The sequence below is a fragment of the Penicillium psychrofluorescens genome (assembly GCF_964197705.1).
Source record: "Penicillium psychrofluorescens genome assembly, chromosome: 2".
NCBI lineage: Eukaryota > Fungi > Ascomycota > Eurotiomycetes > Eurotiales > Aspergillaceae > Penicillium > Penicillium psychrofluorescens.
Window position 1 is genome coordinate 362,064 of NC_133440.1, and position 17,564 is coordinate 379,627.

Consider the following 17,564-nt stretch of genomic DNA (forward strand, 5'->3'; position numbering starts at 1 on the left):
GCTCAACACCCCCCCTGTCCAGGCGTGGGACTTTTTGTACCAAGTCGTCGATGTGGGGGGAGGGGGGCAAAAAAGCCTTGCAGATGCTGGAACGCACAGAGGTTTGTGCGATTGACGGCGGCTCCGAGTCTGATGCTGCGCACGGGATCTCATTGGCGCAGATGGTGACTCCGGCTGTGATGAGTCGCGGGCGCGAAACCGCCGCCCGGGCCTGTGAAAAGAACCAGACCGTGTATCGGGGCCGAATAAGTGAACTGGATTAACTCCCACGGCCCCGCCGGCAGACCGAATACACAATACCACCATCAGAATGGATGATGAAGGGACGAACGTGCACTGTTGGATCCCCACTGGGCTGTCGAATCGTCGTGCGCGACAAGCTGACAGGCTATGATTCCCCGGTGGCGTCGAAGGGTCTGTCGCTAATGCATGGACCGGCCTTGTTTGCATCATGTTGGCGGACAGGCGAGCTGAGAGCTGCACGGATCGTCGTCGAGAGCCGCAAGCAAGATGCTTCGCCTGCCAACGCATCCTTATCATCCCCGGAGACGCCGAACGAGGTCGGAGAATTAAACAAGAAGGGATGGTATCCTCACCCCGTCATCCATGGTTCAGCGGAGGCCCGACCCGAGCCTTTCGTGGCGCTGGCCCCGCGAAGTAATACAGTCGGGCTTGTAACAATGGCCAGCCAGTGACGTTCCCAAAGCGCGGTCTGGCCAGCTTGACTAAATCACTTAGCGTCGTCGGATCCTCGCCCGCACGGGATGGGGGTCGTCCGTCTGGCTCGGATGGTGGATCTGGCCGAGCTGTGATGCTCCACCGACTCACTGGAGGACCGCATTCGAGGATGGGCCGGGGGAGATAGAAAAGGACGGCGGGCTGCCCAGCGCTACCGTGGTGATCCAAGGCTGCCGCCCGCATGATTTACAAGTGTCGATCGAGAACTGCAGGAACCGCGACTAATGCACTTTTCAGCGGACGATGATGATTGATTCCATTTCTCGAACTCCATACATAGTACAAACGCCCTGTAAAACCACCGACAATAACCACTGAATATCATGACAATTATGGAAGAGATTCTGGCGTTGGTTTTCGAAACATTCAGGCCGCCTGCGTGAACCGCTTCTTCCGCGCCTCCATCGCCTGAACATCCTGCTCGCTCCAGCTCTTCTTTTGCGACGGCTGCGACGGCTGCGGCTTCTGCACACCACCCTCGCGGTTCCGGTTACCATCTCCTCCGCGTGGGCGATTGCGTGGTTGCCGGCCGCCCATATCTCGTCGCTTGCCTCCGCGCCCGCCCTGGTCATTGCGCGACCGCTTGCGAGAGCGCTCGTCGGGAAGGGCCTCGTCCAGGCCCTTGACGCCAACGCTGGCGCTGCTTTCAGTAGGGGCTTCCGCACCAGTGCTGAACCGCTTGGACCGCTCCAGCTGCTTCTGTGCCTCCTTCAATGCAGTCTCCGAGTCCTCGACGATGCCGAACTTCTCGGCGCGCGCCTTGCGCTTCCGCAGCTCCTCATCCAGCTCGGACGAGGGCAGGCCCCTGGTGAAATCCACGGCGGGCTTCGCTTCAGCCTCCTGAGCAGGCGCGGCATCGGTGGCGGCGACAGCGCCGGTCGCTTCCACCTTCAGGTCATCGGTCGCGGCCGGGTCGGTGTCCAGCTTCTGGTTCGGCACGGCGACCGGGTTGGCGACGGGGCCCTTGCCGCCCGCAGCAATGGCCGCCGCGCCGGCCTCGGTCGACGGCTTCGCGGCAATCTCGGCGGGAACCTCGTCGTCCCAGTCGATGACATCGTCGGCGGCATCGGGCTTCCCGGCGGGTTTGCTTTCGTCGTCCTGCTGGAGGCGAGACACGAGATCGGCCTTCTTGCCCGTGTGGGTGAGGGAGCGCGACTTGAGGATCTCAATCAGCTCGGCGTTGGTCTTCTTGGCGTAGTCGGTGGCCATATTGGAGGATGCGACACGCAATGGGCTCGGGAGGTGGTTGAGGCACGAATGGCGGAAGATGACAGAAATTATGGCGGTCAAGATTCAGATGTAACAAACGCACATAATGCGCTCGATGGACGAGGGGCGTAGAGAGGGAGTGGATAGTCGATGACAACAGAAAGCAGAACAGGGAGGAACGCGACCGGGAGTCAATCGCGCTTGCCCGATCGGGATGGATCACGTGGTGCACTATATTCGTCCATCTCTATAACTAACAAGAGGTAAGTATTATTGACTGGCCCGGCAGGGATGAAGTCACTAGTAGTATTCGTTATCGTCTAATCTGGGTAATTGAATCATATTCAGGCGACCAAGATTTTCACCAGTTGTCGATCACAGCAGGTAGACTCGTATACTCGGCGACTCCGAGCTGACTCGACGATCAACGATTCTTTCTGCCTTGCTACGCGCGGAAGTCGCTTGGATCCGGGCATGCAGTCAACCATGCCACGTCAGAGTACCAACCAGCTGGAGCTTTGACTCATTAGCTACTGTGATTGTCGGAATTTGCAGGGAAGATTGGGTCTGCTGTGGCGCAGTGCATGCGGCATCCGCCATAGCTTACCGCCACATGTGTATACCTGAGGCACCAAGGTACCATCTGGAAATTGTAGAAAAGCACCAAAGGAGTTTCTTCGAATGATTGGGTCCAAGAGGCTGATAAGGAAACGTAGCACATCAAGGTTGTTACGCGAGGATCTATGGCTGCTCTGGTAAAGCTGTGTGGCGGGCTTCATCCTTCTGGTGGAAAATAGAAATTGGTTGTATGAAATAAGAATTAGGCCTTCCCTCTGCTCATTCTGGTCCTTGCAGGCATTCCAAGATAGAAAAGTAAACAATTAGGAGCCACTGTGTCTTTCACCCATAAAACCAGTACTCCGCAGCATAGTCAACCAATACAGTCCCTTGCTGTCCGGCACAGGTCGCTGGTGGGTTCCCGTTAAAGGTCTTGACCCGATACACCTCCTACAGACAAGTTAGTGACGGAAGTGCGTGGACACCAAATGGACATCATACCTTGATAGCGTTGCCGGCGGTAGAGACCAGTCTCAGCCACGCAACATCATTCTTCCCGTTAGCATCAGCGGGGGTGGCCACTCGGATGGGTGCCGTGGCGGATGCATTCTTAGCACCGTTCATCCAGGTATCAGTGCCCGTCAACTTGAGATCAAAGAACGGGTCTCCTGCAGCGTTGAAGTAATGCTCGCCGATGATAAGATTGGTAGTATTCGTGACCTGGCCTAGGATCATTGCCATGAACGCAAGAGACCCCAGAGGAACTTGCTCGATCATTGCAGGCAGCTCGTGCAGTAGAGTCATGGACTGCGATGCAAAGCAGGATGCATCGAACAGGGTTGCAGCAGCGCCAGTGGCTACTGGAATAATAGAACTGTTTGAAGAGGAGCATGTGTAGTTCTGCGTTCCGCGGCCGATGGCAATGTACTTGATACCTAGACCGGCAGCAGGTACAGGGAGCTGGACGCTGGTATTATTCACCGGAAGAATGGCGTTTGCGACCGAGCAGCTTCCGAAACTGATTTGATCGAGTTCGCTGGTGAGCTGGGAAAATGTGTTGGCCAAGTTGAGCGCCGTTGGGAGACTTGTTGCAGTCCCTGACGAACACGCTGTGGCCGCCAGGGAGAGAAACAGGAGCGCCAATAGCTGCATGATGAGACCGGATGGTGCCAGATGTTTAGGAGGAAAACATAGATTGGAGGAATAACTGTTCAGACCTGTGCTCGGAAAAGACACATGTATCAAATGATGGGAAATGCCTGGCAGGGAAAGCAATTATGATCTCGTCCCAGATGTAGTCATTCAGGCTTTGTTGATATATATCCAACAAAGGAACCGCCGACCATTGGAGTGAGTTTGTCGTAAAAATAGGTTGTTCGGCGTACTAGAATACCAACAAATCAGATCGCTAGGGGTTTAGATTAAAGGGAGTTGTCTATGCCCTATTGAGAGTTAGTGGATGACAGGCTTCTTTTTTAGGCGCATTGTGGACGCATCCCTGTATCTCTCGGCTTGGGAAGCCTTTCCTGAAACGGACGGGCGAGTGCTAAAAATGGCGCCTTTGTTTTCAATGTCCAATGACCTCTCAGACTTAAGCAAGATTCAATTTAAGCAAAACGCCCTACCCATAAGTGGCAGACGTGGGGTTGCTCTGTAAGATCTAGTTCCGGTCATTCCCCATAGAAAGGTGGTGTGATAGCTTCCTTCTAACCGCCAGGTAGCTGGTCATGCGGGTTTTGTTTTGCTAGATGCCATCTATATCTTACAGTTGCATTAACCAGAGATGAGCTGTACTGGCTGTGTAGTTATTTCCCAAGGTTTCGAGCTCCGCAAAGATGATAGTTCCGCGGCAACTACCCAACAGAGTCGATAATGTCACGCACCTAAAATTGGTCCGGAACATCCTGGAATCTGTTTTTAGATGCTGTGCAAATTAATGATTTGCTCTTTATTTTGATCTGTCTCATCATGTGAGATTTATTTTTATTGGATTTATTTTTATTCTTGGCGAAGCGCCTGCAACCCTCAATCGGGGCCGGCGCTTAGCGGATCGACTGGCCATTGGGCAGACAAATCTCCCATTGGTCGTTCAATAAATTAGGAAAACTGAAGAATGGAGATCTTGGGAGTAGCTCCCCAATTAAACGAATCAATCATCTTGGATCCCTCCAGGTTGCATGGTGGCCGCATCTACAGCACATGGATGTTTCTCGGATCCCTCCCTAATATCTCTCAAACAAAACCTCGAGACCATATCCTGTAGATTTCACAGAAATTGGCCGTGGAGCTTTACAGAGCTGTGCTTCCACAACCTTGCCCTTTTGTAGATTCCAACTGACAAATCAAAGCGAGCATGGTATTTACAACACGGTCTAGTGCTTCCATACTTTTCATCTAACAAGTAATACGGTTCGTCTACCTGAAAAATCCAATGCAATCAAATTGATTTCAACCAGAAGTATGGTTGAGCACAAGGCGATCAAGTGAGTAATCAACATATGCATCGTAATAAAAATCTTAGAATAGAGGTCACTACCTCTATTTGCTCTGCGTGCCACCTTTCCGTTTCAGGTCGGTCACGTGAGTCCATTAGTCATGGCTCTAGCGCGACTTCAAGGTCTGCATTTTGCGCGGACTCCCGAAGACATCGGCATCAACTGCATCCTCAACCATCATCCCCGCAGCCGTTTCAGCGGTGCCCGATCCGGATGTAGCAGCTGCTATCCTTCTTGCTGCAGTATCATAGGCTTGCCGTTATCCCTGTGACTCCCGACGCTGACCACCATGTCTGACGGTACGGTTTGCCCGGCTCCTCCCCTTGACCCATCACTGACATCTGTCGCAGCCGACATCGAGACCGTTCGGCGGCTTCAAGCTGAGCGTAATGCTGCTGCTGCTGTCAAAAAAGGTTCAAAGACATTTGATCCGTCTGCTCAGCGCACTGACAGCTCGACCAAGGCCTCCCTCACGGACACCTTCGATACAACCCTGTACGAGCGGACCGGGGCAGACAGGTTCTCGGGCTACGATACATCCATCGCTGTGAATGGAGATGATGAGGACATGGAAGATGCGGATGCAGGACATCGTCTGGTCGGCCAGTACACCGCAACCAGAGGCCAGATCGACGAGATGGCCCAAGGCAACGGTGTTGAGGAGGAGGACATTCTTCTTGGTCGTGAGAAGGCGGGGCGGATTGCGGATCGTGAGACCGACTACCAAAAGCGCCGTTTCGATCGCGGGCCTCTGACGCCGACGCGTGCCGACCCTTTCGCTGCCAACGCCCATGCAAATGTGGAGGGAGATGGCCAGACCTACCGGGAAGTCATGGCTCTTCGCGAAATTGAGAAGGAAGAGGAGCGCGTTCAAAAGCTTATTGCTGAGAGGCGGGAGCGCGGTGAAGATGATGTGGTGGAACACCAAGCAACGTTGAGGGCAGCAGAAACCGACAAGGAAAACGCCGAGGCTGGCTCGACCGTTGAGGTTTCAATCGGAAGAAAGCGCAAGCAGAGATGGGACATGGCTTCGGAGGACGCAGCTGCGGCTGAAGCCGAGCCGGCAGCGGAGGCAAAGGCCAAGAGGTCGCGCTGGGATCAAACGCCCGTCCCTGGGGCTCCCGACGAAGGTGCCAAACGTCGCTCGCGATGGGATCAAGCGCCATCTCTCACATCCGCGACTCCTGTGGGCAACCAAGGTCTCGCCACTCCCATGCACCCGTCTCAAGGAGGCGCGGCCGGTGCTGGACCCGGGTTTGGAACTGATGTGTCCGGTCGCAATGCCGTATGGTCCGATGAGGAGCTAGACATGATGTTGCCCTCTGAGGGGTACAAGATTCTCGACCCTCCGCCAGGGTATGAGCCCGTTCGAACGGCCGCCAGAAAAATGATGGCGACACCAGCACCCGTGGCTGGCGCTGCCGGTGTTGGAGGATTCATGATGCAGGAGCCAGAAAGTGCTCGCTCGCTAGGCAAGGAACTGCCCACCGATATTCCTGGTGTTGGAGACTTGCAGTTCTTCAAGCCGGAGGACATGGCCTACTTCGGTAAATTGATGGAAGGTGGAGATGAGAACTCCATGACTGTCGAGGAGATGAAAGAACGGAAGATCATGCGGTTGCTTCTCAAGGTCAAGAATGGCACGCCACCGATGCGGAAGACCGCTCTACGACAACTCACGGACAATGCACGAAATTTTGGCGCTGGTCCCCTGTTTAACCAGATCCTGCCTTTGCTCATGGAGAAGTCATTGGAGGACCAGGAGCGCCACTTGCTCGTCAAGGTCATTGATCGCGTTCTCTACAAGCTCGATGATTTGGTTCGCCCCTACGTTCACAAGATCTTGGTTGTCATTGAGCCATTGCTTATTGACCAAGACTACTATGCTCGCGTTGAGGGTCGCGAGATTATCTCCAACCTTGCCAAGGCCGCTGGTCTTGCCACGATGATCAGTGTCATGCGGCCGGATATCGATCACGTCGATGAGTATGTGCGAAACACCACGGCGCGTGCCTTTGCCGTTGTAGCTTCTGCGCTCGGTATTCCCGCCCTTCTTCCTTTCCTCCGCGCCGTCTGCCGCAGCAAGAAGTCCTGGCAGGCCAGACACACCGGTGTCAAGATCGTCCAACAGGTTCCGATCCTGATGGGCTGCGCGATTTTGCCTCACCTGAAGGGTCTGGTTGATTGCATTTCAGATAATCTCAGTGATGAACAGGCCAAGGTCCGGACGGTTACTGCCTTGGCTGTGGCTGCTCTGGCCGAAGCGGCCAATCCCTACGGTATTGAAAGCTTCGATGAGATCTTGAACCCTCTCTGGACCGGCGCACGCAAGCAGCGTGGCAAGGGTCTGGCCGCTTTCCTCAAGGCCGTCGGTTACATAATTCCTCTCATGGACGAAGAATACGCCAACTACTACACCAGCCAAATTATGGAGATTCTTCTTCGAGAGTTTTCGTCTCCAGATGAAGAGATGAAGAAGGTGGTTTTGAAGGTGGTGTCGCAGTGTGCCAGCACCGAGGGCGTCACTTCCGGCTACCTGAAGGAGCATGTGTTGACCGATTTCTTCAAGAGCTTCTGGGTGAGGCGGATGGCCCTCGACCGAAGGAACTACCGACAGGTGGTGGATACGACCGTCGATTTGGGCCAGAAAGTCGGGGTTGGGGAGATTCTCGAGCGTGTCGTCAACAATCTGAAGGACGAAAGCGAACCGTACCGCAAGATGACTGTGGAAACCGTGGAGAAGCTCATCGCGTCGCTTGGAGCTGCCGACATTTCCGAAAGACTGGAGGAGCGGCTCATCGACGGTGTGCTCTACGCATTCCAAGAACAAAGTATTGAGGACATTGTCATCCTGAACGGATTCGGTACTGTGGTGAACGCTCTTGGTACGCGATGCAAGCCATATCTCCCACAAATTGTCAGTACCATTCTCTGGCGGTTGAACAACAAATCAGCGACGGTCCGACAGCAGGCAGCCGACCTGATTTCGCGGGTTGCGATGGTCATGAAGCAGTGCGGCGAGGATGCTCTGATGGGGAAGCTTGGTGTTGTGCTCTACGAGTACCTGGGTGAGGAATACCCTGAAGTGCTGGGTTCGATTCTGGGTGCTCTCCGGTCCATTGTCACCGTGGTCGGTATCAATCAGATGCAGCCGCCCATTCGCGACCTTCTGCCTCGCCTGACGCCCATTCTGCGCAACCGTCACGAAAAGGTACAGGAAAACACGATCGATCTGGTCGGTCGTATTGCTGATCGCGGTCCGGAGTCTGTCAATGCTCGCGAATGGATGCGAATCTGCTTCGAGCTGCTCGACATGCTGAAGGCCCACAAGAAGGGTATTCGTCGTGCGGCCAACAACACTTTTGGTTTCATCGCCAAGGCCATCGGTCCTCAGGATGTGCTGGCGACGCTGCTCAACAACCTCCGCGTGCAAGAGCGTCAATCTCGTGTCTGCACGGCTGTCGCCATCGGCATTGTGGCCGAAACCTGTGCGCCGTTCACGGTGCTCCCGGCTCTGATGAACGAGTATCGCGTTCCTGAGCTCAACGTGCAGAACGGTGTCCTGAAGGCCATGTCGTTCTTGTTTGAGTACATTGGCGAGATGGCCAAGGACTACGTCTACGCGGTCACGCCTCTGCTCGAAGACGCTCTCATTGACCGCGACCAGGTGCACCGACAGACGGCCGCTAGCGTCGTCAAGCACATCGCGCTCGGCGTCGTCGGGCTTGGCTGCGAGGATGCCATGCTTCATCTGCTCAACCTGGTGTTCCCCAACATCTTCGAGACCAGCCCCCATGTCATCGACCGGATCATCGAGGCTATTGACGCGATTCGCATGGCTGTCGGCACCGGCGTGGTCATGAACTATGTCTGGGCAGGACTGTTCCATCCCGCGCGGAAAGTGCGCATTCCCTACTGGCGGTTGTACAATGACGCCTACGTCCAAGGCGCTGATGCCATGGTCCCTTACTATCCCAGCTTGGAGGACGACGGCATGGACCGGCCGGAGTTGATGATCATCGTCTGAGCGACGATGCTGTATTTGAATGTCTCTTTTTCTTTCTTGCCTTGCATAACTATCTTCGTTCCAAGCCGGTGTTCTTATGAATGAGTTACTTTCTACAGACGGGGACGGATGGCGTGTTGACTGTATATCAATTTGAATGCCATAGGTTCCAAATATCTTCTTCACTCGTAGTCGTTGAAGTTCCTGCGTTGGTCGCTATTATGTTGTAGCAAGACCGTTTTCAGTGATTTACAATTAAACATCTTGGGACGTTGGCAATAATCTACGAGTTCATCGAACACGATCGCATGGCTTGGCATCGATCTATATATATCGCCCTCAGCAGCCACGCAAAGCAAAATAAATTAAAAAAAAAAAAGCGACTAGATAGAACATATGTAGTTTATTGGCACGCTCATATATATATATAATAGATATCCTTTCGTTCCAGGCCGACATATATAATTCATATTCCAGTGACTTGGTCCCTGGCGGGACCAATCTAGAGCCGATCGCAGCAGACCCGGGAGTAATCGACGGCCAAGCCTGGGATGACAGGGGGAAATAGGGAAGTGATCGCTCCAGGCTGAAGACAATCATGTCAATCACTACACTTAGTTTTGGTCAAACTTTTACAATGAGTAGAAGACATTTTGGATATTCTGGGTGGCCTTCGCTCTGTACAATCAATCTCTCTCCTATGTGGTGACCGCAACCAACCCCCTATTCCTATTCCTCGCCCCCTCTTCTTCCTCGCCACCCTCCATCGGGGGGCAATTTCCTGACCCAGCAGCGTCGGCAATGGACAGAGGAGAAGAATCCGAGAAAGATTGGGTTCATGTTTTACCAGTACATACGAACAGTGAAAAACGGAGGCAAAACAAAATCCCCCAAATGCCAGTAAAAAAGCTAATTTTATTTTTTCTCGCACCGACTCGTATTCAGTGGTTGTCTGTTCCTAATCTTAGGAGACCCGCACAAGAACAACCACATACCCGGGCTCCACGAGGGGAAAAGCCAAGTCCGCAATCCGCCATTCGTCAAATGCCTAAGCTTGTGGTGGGTAGACTTGGCACTGCAAATGCCGCGTCAGCTGGGCTTGGCTACTCCAAGTATAACTACACCATGAGCAAGAGCGAACTATACTCGGATGATAATCGCGGCGGTATGATTTGATGATAAAAGCGGTGGTTTTTGGAGTGTATGATTATTTGAGTTTGTTCTTCTAAATTTCAATAGAGGAATAATAGCCAAATAATTCAAAGCAATGAAATACGTCGTATGTAGTACTCCGGGACGGCCTGCGTCCGTGCAGATTCCTGACTCGAATATGAGGTCCAGTCGCAACACAGCCTCCCCCTGAATTGGTTGCTCCCAGAGACCCCAATCGTCCGGGAGAATGGATTGGAGAAGGATCGGTCGGTACCAGATCAATGGACTCTGGTTTTCTTGCTATAGTACAGGATCCGATCCAGGGTCTGTGCAAGCGCATTCAGGGACCTGTCCATATTGGGGGACCCTGAGGATCAGGGTTTAGAGTTTCCTGGCGTTCTTCCTATTTGTTTTTTTGAATTACATTATTGCTATTATTGCTTTTTTTTTTAAAATTATTTTCTCTATGGGCAGGGCTGGCTCGGTGGCGGACACGGCTCACGCCCCCTCCTTCACATCGCAATCCACCCTCCGTTGGCCAGCGTAACCCGCTCCCTGCAAGGACCATGGATCCAAGCACTGCTCTCTTGATCGTGGAGATGCACATTTAGGGCATGGCTCAGGAGAGTAACCCCACCCGAGATTATGAGAGATACTATATCAAATTTTAAAGTACGGCGTCCATAGTGTTGTATAGTCTCTGTCCATAGTGTAATTGTGGCACGCGCCAGACCCAGACGCCCGGTGGGGGGAGGGGGTGGGAGATCACTCTGTGGAGGCGGCGGGAGGCGTAAGTTCCTGTCAAAGCATGCGAGTTGCCGAGATTCCTCGGGTTCATGTGAGAGTGAGGACAAGGCTGGTTCATATCGGAAAAACTACCAAAAAAACCAAAATGGCGCCGGGAGGATTTCGCGAACACACCACTGGCCGGAAGGGGAGGGGCGTGGCTTGCCCACACCTCCCGAAAGAGAAGCTCTCTCCCCCAATCAGGCACGCCACGATCCCACCATTGAAAAAAAAAAGGCCAGCGCAGGGATCGGGGCTGGCAGGATAACGGACCCGGGCAATCAGGCGTGGAGCTTGGCTTTGCCATAAGTCACTAATTGGGCGTTGGCGGTGCTTCTTTGGTTGCAAGGGATTGCCGACCCTGCAGGAGACCCCATTATTTTTTTCCAACCATCATCGGGGCCAGCGAGGGGCAGAATGACTGAAAGGAGGACCAGATATTGGACTGGACGCCTTGCCTTTACTGTGTATGCAGTACTGTTACAGCCCCCAAGGGTAGACCTGGTGACATAGGCCAAGGCGCATTCTTCACTTGCTTTTTAGTTTTTTTTTTTCCTCATGCAAGTGCGGGCTTGGCTAGGGGAAGCTTTGACGGGAAAGGAGAGTGACGGCATGCTCGAGTCGAGTCCAGTAGGGAAGACTTTCAGGTCTCACTAGAAGAGCGGAAAGTGGCCGGAGTGGCCAGCGTTGTTCACCGTAACTTCACATGGCGGAGATGGACAACAGTCCAGTAGGATGTCTTCCTCTCAGATGGTGTCAAACCTTCTGATGTGGTGGCGCTACGGGGGGAGACTTCGAAGCCCTCACTGCAGTGTGGTCCCTCCCGAGCAAGTCCGTTCGTCTCGAGGTGTCCGCCCTGTGGTGATACGTAATTATGGGAAGGCTGAGGAATGTACAGGAAGTAAGTAACTGCCTTCCCAAAGCAGTAAAGCTGTTTCTGGTGATGGGGTGGCCAGACAGGAACAGTGGAGGAACAGACCGCGGTGTTCCCGCCAAGCAGTTCAAGGTGTCCCACAACCCGGGCGTTTCAGGTCACCACTAGCGCCGCCCTGAGGGTGGCAGTGCTTCAACTAGCGGCAATAGTGGACCTTTCCAGGATCGCACGCAGGGATCCTAGGGGACCAACGGGCTTTGCGGGGATCTGGGAATCACGTCATTGTATACTCAGAAGTGAATACGGGAAGAGACCGGAAGATGGAGCCAAAAAAAAAAGGGGGGGGGAGGAGTGCTCTCTCTGAGCCCTAATCCACTTTCCTTTCTAAAACCAGTCTTCTAATCATAGTGTATAGCCCAAGTCAACAATCCTCGGTCCTCCCAAACGGGAAACCACTACGCGTCAGCTCCTGGTGGGACTTGATTCCTGACTGGTCGATCCGGCACTGCCAAGGTCGGCTATCGACCATCTGCCGTGTGTAGTGGAACCACTATTCCGAATGCGGGCTGAGCCAAAGGTGAATAAAGTGGGGATCCCGGTATCGCTGGCATTCCAGGGACGGACTACCATTTAGGACGGTACCAATGTCGAGGTATTTCTCGCACGATATGTAGGAAGTGGAGAGCGGTGTGGACGGGGAGGAGACAAGCTCATTTACCCAGTCTACCTGTGGATGGGTCCGATCTTTGGACCTTCCTCTTACTGAACGATTGGTCCTGGGTAAACCCACGGTTACGTGAAATTGCCGATTTCTATCTATAGAACAGGAACACAAGAACGACGATTTTGCCAACCATGGAATCAGATCCCCTCAGGGAGTAATAATTACCCAAGGAGTTGCCAGATGTGGTGTATACTGTAAATGATGTGCTGCAGACAAACCTTGATTTAGGACAATGACGATCTGCCGTGTGGGCACCGCCAAGATCGGAGCCCCGTGCAGATGACAGACGGGCTGGCGCTGGTGTCGGCTACAGTAGGTGCCTGGATGATTGACATCCGGATCGTCGGGGATCCAACGTGCTCAAGATGGATGATCGGATCCATTCTAGATTCACCTACGACAACGATAGGAGTCAATAAACTTTAGTATGCTATAGTCAAGTCGGGCACATTTCCTGCGGAGAGACAGAAAGGAGATCAATGCAACCCCCGTCGCACTCCCGTGAGTGCTCTGACTGGCTGATCCACGCCGGGATGATTGGTGTGTGGAGGCAGCAGAAAAGAGATTCGCCGACGTTTCTGCGCATGCCCGGAGAGGTCTTGTCTTTCCCGGAAACTTGTTTTGGCTGGGATTACATTTGAGGGGTTGACTTGACTATTACTTTTTCGGGACGCGTCATGATTTCGAGCCGGGTGATTGTCCCTGACCGAGGCAAGCGCGAAGGAGGAGAGAAAAGCGGTCTGACGGGGGGAGTGGGAGGGGCCAGCGGTCAGTAAGCTTTGGAGGCGCATTCCCTTCGAGATGTGCAGGGCTGTACGCTTAGTATGCTCCCCTACGGATCTGCGGGCTCGTCATGCTAGGAAGCACGGTTTGCACCAGAAAACGACTCGCGCAACCTTTTCCGGTTGGCATCTTCGTTGAGATCTTTTCCCTCGCCAACCTCAACATGCTGTTGACCGGCACGTTGACTGGCTGGACAGACCGGGCGCAAGCGGTGGGGCTGGTGGCTGGAAGATACGCTTTGCACCCTGCCCATCCGGCACGCTCCGTATCCTTTTCACAAGCCGGGTGGTGAGAAGCCATGGCCTTGGCACTCCCACCACGGGAGCCCGAGCGTGCTTGTTTCTGATGCATCTATGCGCTCTGATCCTCTTCGCGCGGCTCCCGTGAGATGGAGACCTCATCACAACTCGGCAGCTAGCTAACGGCCCAAGCGTGATGTGATGCCCCCCTCCCCGGCCGTCTAGATCATCTCCAGTCGAGCAGCTGGCCATGACAAGACCCTAACCCCGAGTCGGAGAGCCAGTTCGAGTTGTGCCAACACAACACTGTAAAAGGGGAGAGGAAGGATTCAGAACTACCACAGCACTATTACATACTTCCAACCAATCCTCTCCCAGACCCACGGTTGCCCTTCGAGGCGGGACCCATGGTTGAGCCCTCCTCATCTCCTGCATCCGGAATGGCAAATTGCGCATTATTCTGGTTCGCACGTTTCCCTAATTCCCTGAGTGGCTCTGCACACCACTTGGGTTTTCTGGAAACCCGCACTAACCATGGTGCGCCCTCGGGCAGAGCCCTGGGTCCAGAGAAATGCGGAGAACTCCCGCTGTGAGGCCAAAAGGAACAGGCAGATGATCTGCCAGCCCATGGTTCTCGGGGCCAAGGGTGATTTCCGATACCCCCGTACACGACGAACTATTACATCCTCATACCTCGTGCTGCGGGATATACCCTTTCGGAATGCCCATGTTCTCCCCGAGTCCAGTTAACCATGGGTTTTTCGTCCCCACCACCATCACCTCTCCGTTCTTGAGAGGGTGTGTGTGATGTGTCGACATAGCAGTACAGTAGTCTACAAAGCACTGCCGCGCTATTTGCAGCAGCCGCGCCGCTAATGCCCCATGGCGGGATGCGTTGTTCCGCGCTGACGTCGGTGTGTCCAGGCCTTTGCCCGCCAAAGGATTCGGCGTGGTTGCAGCCCCAGCTCGTTATCGCGTCATGAGCGTATGATCCTCGAGGAACCTCCGAAATGATACGAGAGGCATGAACGACTGGCTCGCGGTCAATCGCCCGTCTTATCCCGTCCCGGATCGTTTGGTTATCCAGATCAGTGACCCCAATACGAAATGGTCCGGAGCAGATCCGACGTTTCAATTAGTTTCGCGCGTGGGTCGCGATGAGGTCAGGCTAGTAGTCGGACCCCTGACCGGCAATCATGGGGGTTGAAGAGTCCCCGGCGTCATCGCACCGCAGAGGACTCCCTAATCACCACTATTCAATAATTCCATTGGGGCAGCGCGAATGGAGTAATTCCCAATCCCGAATTCAATAATATTGCTTTCCTAGCGGGGAAGTAAGGTCGGGCTACGCTCACGCTAAACCATCTCTGTGCCGTGTCAAACCCCTTCTCTCAGCCCATTCCGCTCGAATTTAATTTTAATATTTTTTTTAATATTTTTTTTTTTTTGGTTTGCCTCCAGAGGGGACTGCCAGCGTGACTCGAGAAGGGGTTCTCATCCTTCCCCCTCGGACCAGGAATGTTGTCCCTACCTATAGTTACATACAGTGACTAACTCTCTGCCCCCACGCCCTGAGTTGACGTCGTGGATCAGCCTGTTCCCCGCTACCTTGAAACCGCGCACAGCGAACCTTGGTCGCAGTATCGTGAGTTTATTCTTGGCGTCCCTTTTTTCTTTTTTCTTTTTTGGATTTTTGCCCCAAACCGGTCTAGTGGCATCCAGACACGGCTCAGCTGGGCCACTCATCGGCCGCCACCCCGGCGAGGAGGGTGGCCGTAGGGGTCGTAGATGACGATGAAGAAGATGGGTTCCGATGCGCCGACGAAGACGACGAGGACGGTCGAAGAGGAAGAACAGAACATTCCTCGGTGTCGGTCGTTGCTCTTTTCATAGATCAACTATGCACGGGTACGGGACACCATCACAACAGACAGACCACTCGATCCACCCAGCACGCTAAGCATTGCCAAATACAATTCCCTGGGAACTGCCCGTAATCAATAATACCGTATCGTGTTGATCTGCAACCCCAACTGGCGTCAGTGGCACTCGCTCATTGTTCTCCCTTCATAAGCTTCGCCGATCCCCTTTCCTTTCCCCAGACTGATTGTTGTTTCTTCTTTCTCTGGTGAAGGGATCTTCCGCTCATCACCGCTGCTCTCCCTTTGCAACTTGGAACTCTCCGATCAACCCAGTCGATCTCCCCACCACAGACAATCATCAATCAACAACCACCCTCTCCCCTTCCTCGACTTTCGCGATTCCTTTCGTGCCCGACGCGACTCGACTCGCTCCCCCTGCCACCCTCAATGACGATGGTCATGGAAAACCAGAACCGCCAATATGGCGGCATGAGCTTCGAGAATGTCTACCACCACACTCCTCCGCAGTTCACCGATCCTTGGACCGCCGCGCACACCTCGTCGCACTCGACCCCCCCAGTCTACGCGACCTCGATGGGCAACAGCAATAACATCCCCCTCAACGCCGTCAAGCAGGATGAAGTGAGCCGCTCCGCCGGCATGTCGATGCCCTACCCCAGCATCCCCGTGTCCGCGCCGTCCATGGTGCCTGGGAGCAACTACCCGCCTGCCAATTATGGGCCGGGCCCCGAGGTGATGGGCATGCAACACGAGGTGCCGCGAACCACTTTCGAGCAGGGTCCAACCTACACTACTGCGCCGCCGCCCTTGAGCAGCTTTGCACCCCCGAGTTATGCGCCCGTCAGCTACGCCCCAGTGCACCCGTCGCAGCCTCAGGACGCTCGTCGCATTTCGCATTCGTAAGGGCGCCCCAACCTCCTCAACACTATCGTTGTCTTTGCAGAACGCTGACCAGAATTGACAGTGATGCCCGCGGACAGCCTCCGACAGGTCCCACCTTTGGTGATGCCCTCGACGCCAGCCGTGGTATGGTGGCTCTCAGCCAGGACCTGACGCCGCGCAACATCTACGGCCCCCGTGGCGGGCGCGGCTCAGCCGACTCGTACGGATTCCCCTCGACCCATTCGTCTGCCTCGTCCATCTCGTCCGGCGGCAACTACCCCTACTACAGCGCCTCGGTGGGCTCCGTCGACTCCTCCGTGACCGACTACAGCTCGACTACTTCGGAGTCGTACGAGTCGCGGACACTGCCGCGGCCCACCAGTCTCCTGGCCGGCAGCGCGCCCCCAGGCCCGCAGTCGATGATGAGCCAGTTCAGCTCCAAGATGCCCTCCAACACGCAGAAGAAGCACAAGTGCAAGGTTTGCGACAAGCGGTTCACGCGCCCGTCTTCGTTGCAGACGCACATGTACAGCCATACGGGCGAGAAGCGTAAGTTGACTCGCGTCGCACAGAAAAACTCCACCGGTACTAACTTTATTCCAGCATTTGCGTGCGACGTTCCAGGCTGTGGGCGACACTTCTCCGTTGTCTCGAACTTGCGCCGGCACAAGAAGGTGCACAAGGGCGAGAAAGACGCCTCCGGCGACGACGACGAGTAATTTTTTCTTTTTCACCATTGACGACTAATTTCTGCTCGATTTTATCTCGAGCGCTCTCTCTTCCTCCGCCCTACGTCTCAAAATTCCCGCGCCTGACATCCTATCTGATATGGAGCTTCCTCCCCATCGACTGATCGGCCAACTGTGTTGGCATCAGCCCTGGGAGCTGGGTCCTTGCGACTCCTTGTATAACAATAACTCGGATCCCACGATCTTCAACAATTCCTGTCTCGGGAGCATCTTCACACATTTCCTTGCACCCCCCCCCCTCTATACGCTCTACGAGACGGTATGAAGGGTGACAAGGAAGAGAGAGCCTTTTTTCTTGATGACGCTTTTCCTATTCTCAACGTTATGACCATAGAGGCACCGGCTTTGCGTTCTGGTTGATTTTTTTTTTTTTCTTCTTCCTTTCCTTTCGTTAGACCTGGGAGTCACCCTTATGTTCTTTTTGCTTCCTTTTCGATACCAATGGGCTTGTGATTTGATGTGTTCTTTTTCTTCTCTGGGACAGCT

At 54.1% G+C, this 17,564-nt stretch overlaps 4 protein-coding genes across 4 annotated transcripts; 2 read left to right on the forward strand and 2 right to left on the reverse strand.

The window, feature by feature from the left end:
• Positions 1 to 1,104: 1,104 nt before the first annotated feature.
• On the reverse strand, positions 1,105 to 1,947 carry PFLUO_LOCUS2336 (uncharacterized protein; the record flags this gene model as incomplete). Its single annotated transcript, XM_073779465.1, has 1 exon — positions 1,105 to 1,947. One exon carries the CDS (start codon positions 1,945 to 1,947, stop codon positions 1,105 to 1,107), a length of 843 nt encoding a protein of 280 aa, XP_073636417.1.
• Positions 1,948 to 2,847: 900 nt separating this feature from the next.
• PFLUO_LOCUS2337 (uncharacterized protein) lies at positions 2,848 to 3,657 on the reverse strand (the record flags this gene model as incomplete). Its single annotated transcript, XM_073779466.1, has 2 exons — positions 2,848 to 2,955; positions 3,007 to 3,657. 2 exons carry the CDS (start codon positions 3,655 to 3,657, stop codon positions 2,848 to 2,850), a joined length of 759 nt encoding a protein of 252 aa, XP_073636418.1.
• A 1,632-nt stretch (positions 3,658 to 5,289) lies between these two features.
• On the forward strand, positions 5,290 to 9,027 carry PFLUO_LOCUS2338 (U2 snRNP component prp10; the record flags this gene model as incomplete). The annotated part of the gene is made up of 2 exons (XM_073779468.1): positions 5,290 to 5,299; positions 5,351 to 9,027. 2 exons carry the CDS (start codon positions 5,290 to 5,292, stop codon positions 9,025 to 9,027), a joined length of 3,687 nt encoding a protein of 1,228 aa, XP_073636419.1.
• Positions 9,028 to 15,873: 6,846 nt separating this feature from the next.
• Positions 15,874 to 17,048, forward strand: PFLUO_LOCUS2339 (uncharacterized protein; the record flags this gene model as incomplete). The annotated part of the gene is made up of 3 exons (XM_073779469.1): positions 15,874 to 16,346; positions 16,412 to 16,878; positions 16,933 to 17,048. The coding sequence occupies 3 exons, from the start codon at positions 15,874 to 15,876 to the stop codon at positions 17,046 to 17,048; spliced, it is 1,056 nt and encodes a 351-aa protein (XP_073636420.1).
• Between the last annotated feature and the right edge of the window lie 516 nt (positions 17,049 to 17,564).